Below are 8618 nucleotides of genomic sequence, written 5' to 3' on the forward strand. Positions count from 1 at the left end.
GACCTCAAGAACACAAATTATAAACTACGATCTCATATAGCATGCCTTACCGAGCCCAGACATTCACTACCGGGGCTCCATAGAGCCATAGGGTTCCTCTGGAAGTTGTCAGGAGGCTCGAGGAGCGAGCATTTGCAAATGGACCTCCTGCTTGGTGATGCCTGAATAGTTCTGGAGTCAACGTCACCGGACAGCAACAATGAGGTTGGACCAGTGAAGTCTCTTCCCACTAATAAGTAACCAACGACATCACAAGATCTTTTAGCCGTCCCAGTGACCATAATGTGAGGGGTTCGCCTGCCACTGATATGCAAGGGGGGGTGGCGGAGAGAACGACAATGACCGCCTGCCACCAATATGCAAGGGGGCCCATGTCCTAATTGCCACCAATATGTGAGGGGGCCAGTCTCCTACTGGCCATCAACGTAAGGAGGCCCTTCTCTCCTGACTACACCATTTACCATTCCTTGATCCATCTTTGTGTCTTAGGTACAACTTGGGGATCATTATACGTTAATAGTTTTAAAGGTTCTACAGAGGTGAAGAGGTTGACTAAGGTTGGGCAGGGAACATCTAAGGTTACTCAGTAAATACAAGACTAATTTAGAGGTTTTCCGTCCACCCATCATGTGCTCATCACTTTATAATGCTCCGGGTGACACCTTGTAATCATTAAAGCCTTCAACTAAGGAACTGTGCTCCTTCACACTATGTGAATAGCACTTAGGAGGAGAAAGGAGCAAGGGGTGGGGGGGGGGGGGTGGGGGCTGGGGGACCGGTCACCATGTGCTCAGTTCTCACCCTTGGACAGTGCTGAGCCGGGCCGCTCCCCGTACTGTGTACTGGAGGAGAAGTGGATAGATCAGCAGTCCAGGACGGGGAGTGGAGCTCACATTACACACGTGGTGATCGCTCAATCGCTCCTCCCTGAACACGACCAGACAGGAAACCAAACATATGGAACGAGCCAGCCTGCACTTCATAAACACTGCGAATACCCAAAGTCCTCCCCCACTGGAGACAGTGATCTTCTACCAGTACAACATCCAATACAGAAGGTCCCCACACCGGAGACTGCGATCTTCTACAGTATGACGTCCAATACACAACATCTCCCATAGGAGACTGATCTTCTACAGTATGACGTCCAAACATACGTCCCCCACCAAAGACAGCAATCTGCTACAGTGCGACGTCCAATATACGCCCCCCACCAGAGACTGCGACCTTCTACAACATCCAATATATGCCCCCCACCAGAGAGACAGCGATCTTCTACAAACGTCCAATATACGTCTCCCACCAGAGACTGCGATCTTCTACAAATGTCCAATATACGTCCCCCCACCAGAGACTGGGATCTTTTACAATGTCCAATATACGACCCCACCAGAGACTGATCTTCTACAAATGTCCAATACATGTCCCCCAAAGACTGATCTTCTACAGTACAATGTCCAATAGACCTCTGCCATTGGAGACCGAGATCTTCTACAGTATGATGTCCAATATACGTCCCCCACCAGAGACTGATCTTCTACAACGTCCAATACATGTCCCCCACCAGAGACTGATCTTCTACAACGTCCAATACATGTCCCCCACCAGAGACTGATCTTCTACAACGTCCAATACACGTCCCCCACCAGAGACTGCGATCTTCTACAGTACAACGTCCAATAGAAAACATCTGCCACTGGAGACCGAGATCTTCTACAGTATGACGTCCCCCACCAAAGACTGCGATCTTCTATGGTAGGATGTCCGGCAGTCACAACACTCAGAGCTCAGCTCCAAAATCACCAATAAAAAGAAAAACCGGAGGAAGTATTCATGAATATAAAGTGATCTCCGCTATACAGAGAGGGGATCAGATGAAGTATTTGGAGCGTCTTTTGTACTGACATCTGACAGATCGGCACAGACTGTTCAACGTCCAAATCTCAGCCAACAGAACAGGGGAGAAGGAGAGAAAAAAAAAGGGGAGAAGAAACTAGAAAGGAGGGGAAAAGGGAGAGAAGAACGAACGTCGCGGTCTCACCAGAACGTGGTATTTTTCTGCATTCGAGCAGTGTCATTGTATGCAACGTTCCTATAATAAATCGCTCCACAAAGCTTGAAATGCAAACAAAACAAAAAAAAAAACACAGCAACACTCTTCCCTCCAACAATTAAGTCAGAGGAAACAAATTACATTAAAAAAAAAAATTAAGAACTATGCAGAAAAATGAACACAGCTGACTCCAGGCACGTTTTATATGCATTGTAGTGTGAATGGGCCCTTAAAGTAGAACTGTAGGCAATTTTTCCATTTTGGATGTAGTAAGAGAAGGTTATAACCCCGGTCAGGTTTATTTTTTACCATTGGGGAGATTTCCCTTCACTTCCTGTCCCATAACCAAAACAGAAGCGAGAGGAAATCCCTGGCTGTCGCCAGAACTAGTGTCCCCACTGGCAGATTTCTCCTCTATTTTCGTTTTGGTGGCGACCCAAAATTTGGGATTTTCTTTCACGATTGGGGATAACGGTCACCAGGACACACAGAGGGGGGAATGACTCTCTAATGAGGGCACAGACAGCAATACAAACCTGACAGGGGGTCTAATCCACATCAACTCCATCCAAACACTAAAAGTTTAGCCCTTTAGTTATGCTTAAATATATACCAAGGAACAATCGTCCTTCCAATGACAGATCAGATCCATGACCCTCCAACCAGCACCCGACACTCCCCCCCCCCCCCCCCCAACCAGCACCCGACACTCCCCCCCCCCCCCCCAACCAGCACCCGACACTCCCCCCCCCAACCGACACTCCCCCCAACCAGCACCCGACACTCCCCCCCCCAACCAGCACCCGGACACTCCCCCCCCCCCCCCAACCAGCACCCGACACTCCCCCCCCCAACCAGCACCCGACACTCCCCCCCCCCCCCAACCAGCACCCGACACTCCCCCCCCCCCCAACCAGCACCCGACACCTCCCCCCCCAACCGACACTCCCCCCAACCAGCACCCGACACTCCCCCCCCCCAACCAGCACCCGACACTCCCCCCCCCCCCCCAACCAGCACCCGACACTCCCCCCCCAACCGACACTCCCCCCCCCAACCGACACTCCCCCCAACCAGCACCCGACACTCCCCCCCCCCAACCAGCACCCGACACTCCCCCCCAACCGACACTCCCCCCAACCAGCACCCGACACTCCCCCCCCCCCAACCAGCACCCGACACTCCCCCCCCAACCGACACTCCCCCCAACCAGCACCCGACACTCACTCCCCCCCCCCCCCCAACCAGCACCCGACACTCCCCCCCCCCCCCCCCAACCAGCACCCGACACTCCCCCCCCCCCCAACCCAGCACCCGACACTCCCCCCCCAACCAGCACCCGACACTCCCCCCCCAACCAGCACCCGACACTCCCCCCCCCCCCCAACCAGCACCCGACACCCCCCCCCCCCCCCCCAACCAGCACCCGACACTCCCCCCCCCCCAACCAGCACCCGACACTCCCCCCCCCCCCAACCAGCACCCGACACTCCCCCCCCCCCCACCAGCACCCGACACTCCCCCCCCCCCCCCCAACCAGCACCCGACACTCCCCCCCCCCCCCAACCAGCACCCGACACTCCCCCCCCCCCAACCAGCACCCGACACTCCCCCCCCCCCCCAACCAGCACCCGACACTCCCCCCCCCCCCCCAACCAGCACCCGACACTCCCCCCCCCCCCCAACCAGCACCCGACACTCCCCCCCCCCCCAACCAGCACCCGACACTCCCCCCCCCCCCCCAACCAGCACCCGACACTCCCCCCCCCCCAACCAGCACCCGACACTCCCCCCCCCCCAACCAGCACACCCGACACTCCCCCCCCCCCAACCAGCACCCGACACTCCCCCCCCCCAACCAGCACCCGACACTCCCCCCCCCCCCGCAACCAGCACCCGACCACTCCCCCCCCCCCAACCAGCACCCGACACTAAATACTTATAATAGTGATCATAAATATAAATCCTAAATTATAAAAAATGATGATAATAACACGAATAATAATAATCCCCCGTGTGAGATTAGAGATGTGATGAGTCATCAGAGACAATGTAACAAATGTGTAGATATTATACAGTGAGGGATCTCTTGTTATGTAATATTCAGGGCACATAACCGACACGGACCACATACAAGTCAATGTCTCCACATTTCCAATATTCTACATTCAAGTGCATCTTCAATGTATATAGTAAAAAAAAATGGGGAGGGGAGGGGGGGGGTCACAACCAGGGTGAATAAAAAAAAAAAAAAAAAAAAAAAAAAAAAAGCTGATTTCTTTTTCCTAATTTAAAAGCGAATTTTTTTTTTTTTTTTTTATTTAAAAGCAGATTTTTATTAAAAGCGAATTTTTTTTTTTTATTTAAAAGCAGATTTTTATTAAAAGCGGATTTTTTTTTTTTTTTATTTAAAAGCGATTTTTTTTTTTTTTTTAATTTAAAAGTGATTTTTTTTTTTTAATTTAAAAGCGGATTATTTTTATTTAAAAGCGGATTATTTTTATTTAAAAGCGGATTTTTTTTTTTTATTTAAAAGCGGATTTTTTTTTTTTATTTAAAAGCGGATTTTTTTTATTTAAAAGCGGATTTTTTTTATTTAAAAGCGGATTTTTTTTATTTAAAAGCAGATTTTTTTTATTTAAAAGCAGATTTTTTTTATTTAAAAGCGGATTTTTTTTATTTAAAAGTGGATTATTATTTTTGTTTTTTTATTTAAAAGCGGATTTTTTTTTTTTTTTTTTTTTTTTATTTAAAAGCGGATTTTTTTTTTTTTTATTTAAAAGTGATTTTTTTTTATTATTTAAAAGCAGATTTTGGATTTAACGTGGATTTTTTTTTTTTTTTTTTTTTTTTTTTTTATTTAAAGCGGATCATCCCCCCCCACCCACCCCAAATTTATTTTAATAAAATGCTTTTGGAGTAAAAATCTATCTGAAGATGTTTTGCCATTTAAGCTGCATTAATAATTTAGCTTATTTTTATTCAGCACGAGTCGGAGCTTAGTTATGTAGCATGAGGCTGTATAGTCTGCAATATTTACATTTTTTGGTAAACTCGTGTAATGAATCCAAGCTCTGCAAGCTGAGATAACATGCACTGCATTGATGCATTCACACAATGTCACAATAACCAGGAGATAAAACAAAGTTCAGGAATATTACTTCATCCCATTGTTTTGCACGTTTATGTACACTACAAACTGTATGATTTTTTTTGAAGAGGAATAGCAGGCTCTAAGTGTGAGGAGGAAGGGCAAGCAGTAAAAATGAAAGTGAAACCTTCTAAGCAGCTTATAAAGCTTTGTGATTGTTCTGCATGTGGCTTGAAGTGTTTTATTCCTCCCTTGGGGAGCAAAATAGCCGCAGGCCGGAAAAGAGACCCAGATTGGGATTATTTACTAACCTGACAGATTATTATTCTGAATAGAAAACCTTCATTTTGTTTGCAAATATTTCAGATCCATCATGGCGGCGCCCGATAGTGACATCCACTCACCTACTGCCGCCACGTCCCTCACCTTGTGCTGACACCGCCGCATCACCAGCCGCCCCATTAAAGTGAATGGGACTGTCGGGGCAACAAGAGGGGAGGAGCCAACAGCGGGTCAGGGGAGGGGCCAACAGCGGGTCAGGGGGAACATAAAACTTCTTATACTAAAGCTCCTTCTATACACAGCAGGAGATGACATCACACATTGTGAACTGTTTATTTGTCCTCCCCTCCCCCACACAACAGACAATCTCTCCATAATACTGATAGATACTCTGACATCACTCTGTGTAATTGGTGGATTCTTCAGCGCAGTGACATCATACTGTCAGATGGGAGGAGCTCTGCAGTAGGAATTTTGAAACCCCGTTGGCTGGACCCAGAACTCTTTATATAATGTCAGCTCTACAGGGGTCAGTGTGCCGGGGATCAGTATGTAGTATGCAGTGCGCCAGTCGATGAGCTTTCCATGTAGGGATCAGTGGCAGTGCAGGGGGGGAATCAGTGGCAGTATACAGTGTGTAAAGATAAGTGGCAGTGTACGGGGGATCAGAGGCATTATGGAGTGTTTAGGGATCAGTGGCAGCATGCAGTGTGTAGGGATTGGTGGCAGTGCACGTGGATCAGTGGCAGTGCGCAGTGTGAAGAGATCAGTGGCTGCATGTCGTGTGTAGGGATCCGTGGCAGCATGCAGCACGTGGGGGATCTGTGGCAGCGCGCTGGGATCGGTGGAAGTGTGCGTACGGATCGGTGGCTGCATACGGTGCGTAGGGATCAGTGACAGCGCGCAGGGATCCGTGGCAGCATGCGGTGCGCAGGGATCAGTGGCGGCATGCAGTGTGTAGGGATCAGTGACAGCACGCCGGGATCCGTGGCAGCGTGCAGTGTGTGGGGATCGGTGGCGGTGCACAGCGTGTAGGGATCAGCGACAGCGTGCCGGGATCCGTGGCAGCGCGCAGTGTGTGGGGATCCGTGGCAGCGCGCAGGGATGGTGGCTGCGCGTAGGGAATCGGTGGCTGCATGTGGTGCGCAGAGATCGGTGACAGCGCGCCGGGATCGTGGCTGCATGCGGTGCGCAGGGATCGGTGGCGGTGCGCAGGGATCGGTGGCGGTGCGCAGTGTGTAGGGATGCGTGGCTGCGCGCAGGGATCGTGGCTGCATGCGGTGCGCAGGGATCCGTGGCGGTGCGTAGGGATTGGTGGCGACATGTGCTGCGCAGGGATCGGTGGCGGTGCTCAGTGTGTAGGGATCCGTGCTCAATGTGTAGGGATCCGTGACAGCGCGCCGGGATCCGTGGCCGCGCGCAGCGTGTGGGGATCCGTGGCAGCGCGCAGCGTGTGGGGATCCGTGGCAGCGCGCAGCGTGTGGGGATCCGTGGCAGCGCGCAGCGTGTGGGGATCCGTGGCAGCGCGCAGGGATCGTGGCTGCATGCGGTGCGCAGGGATCCGTGGCGGTGCGTAGGGATTGGTGGCGACATGTGCTGCGCAGGGATCGGTGGTGGTGCTCAGTGTGTAGGGATCCGTGGCAGCGCGCAGGGATCGTGGCTGCATAGGGATTGGTGGCGGCATGTGCTGCGCAGGGATCGGTGGCGGTGCTCAGTGTGTAGGGATCCGTGCTCAATGTGTAGGGATCCGTGGCAGCGCGCAGGGATCGTGGCTGCATGCGGTGCGCAGGGATCCATGGCGGTGCGTAGGGATTGGTGGCGGCATGTGGTGCGCAGGGATCGGTGGCGGAGCGCTGTGTGTAGGGACCAGTGGCAGCATGTAGGGATCTGTTGCAGCGTGTAGGGATCAGTGATGATCAGGCTGTTGCTCTGTATGCAGAGTGTGAGCTCCTCATGCGGGGAGTCTCCTCTCTCCGGTGGTCTCCGGTGGGGTCAGGCCCGGTCTCCGGTGGGGTCAGGCCCGGTCTCCGGTGTTTCCTCCATCCACGTGTCACCGGTTCTCGGCTCGCACAGACTTCCTGGCGTCTCCCCCGCTCCCTCCCGTCCTCCCCCGGTGTCCCCCCGGTCGGTCCCGGTACCTGTAGCGGTCCTGAGGCGGTGAAGAGCTCCATCCCCCCGATAGTCAGGGTCTCCTCTCCCGCTCCCCACCGCGCCGCCATCTTCCCCCCTCCGCTCCCAGGCTGAGCCGGCGTCCGGGAACACGTGGTGCCAGCCGCATGGGAGGGGGCGGGGGATAAGAGCGCTGCGTCACCGGTGGCGAGGGGCGGGGCCTGCGGGAGAGGGGCGTCACCGAGAAGAGAGTTGTGCTGGCAGGGAGTGAGCTCTGCACACATCTCTATGGAGGGGCCGCCCTGACACAAAGACTGCACATCATATACACATCTACAGGCAGGAGGCTGACGATTAACATCTGATCTTTGTATTTAAAAGTCAGAACGATGTGTTTAAAATTCAGAATACCAAAATTACAGTCATAATTTGCATTTAGAAGTCAGAATTCTGATAAAGTCAGATTTTTTTACATTTAAAAGTCAGAACAATATGTTTGAAAGTCAGGATTCTAAGTATAACGATCAGAATTATGACACTGAAGTCAGAATTTTGTATTTAAAGATTAGGATTCCTAGACAAAAAAAAAAAATCTGAATTCTGAGGTTAAAGTCAGCATTATGGGATTCAAATCAGAGTTCTACATGTAAAAGTCAGATTTCTGGGATTAAACCAAATACAGCTGTGTTTTCTATGGATCCACCTCCACTGCTGCCTATCTGCTCCCCCAACGCCAATTTCAGAATTTTGTATTTAAAGGTCAAGTATTCTAAAAGTCAAAATTCTGAAGTTAAAGTCAGCATTCTGCATGTAAAAGTCAGGATTCTGGGATTAAAGTCAGAAACTTGCATGTAAAAGTCGGCATTTTGGGATTAAAGTCAGCTTCCTGATATTAAAGTAAAAATTTTGCATTAGAAAGTGAGAATTCTGGGATTAAAGTCAGAAACTTGCATTTAAAAGTCCCGATTTCTTTGATTAAAGAGAATGCAGCCGTGTTTTGTAGGGATCCGCCGCTCTCTTGCTGCTCACCTGCTCCCCAACTCCATCTTAATGTCAGAATTTTGTATTTAAAGGTCACGATTC

General features: G+C 50.9%; 1 protein-coding gene across 1 annotated transcript in view; it reads right to left on the minus strand.

Annotated features, from left to right (window-relative positions):
- PPRC1 (PPARG related coactivator 1) overlaps nt 1-7739 on the minus strand; it is a gene marked incomplete in the record, with an annotated part of 45716 nt that extends 37977 nt beyond the window's left edge. The window contains 1 exon segment of the mRNA XM_073595361.1: nt 7349-7739. Within this exon segment, the coding sequence (XP_073451462.1) occupies nt 7349-7645 (297 nt within the window).
- Between the last annotated feature and the right edge of the window lie 879 nt (nt 7740-8618).

Source organism: Aquarana catesbeiana, linkage group LG08, assembly GCF_042186555.1.
Source record: "Aquarana catesbeiana isolate 2022-GZ linkage group LG08, ASM4218655v1, whole genome shotgun sequence".
Lineage (NCBI taxonomy): Eukaryota > Metazoa > Chordata > Amphibia > Anura > Ranidae > Aquarana > Aquarana catesbeiana.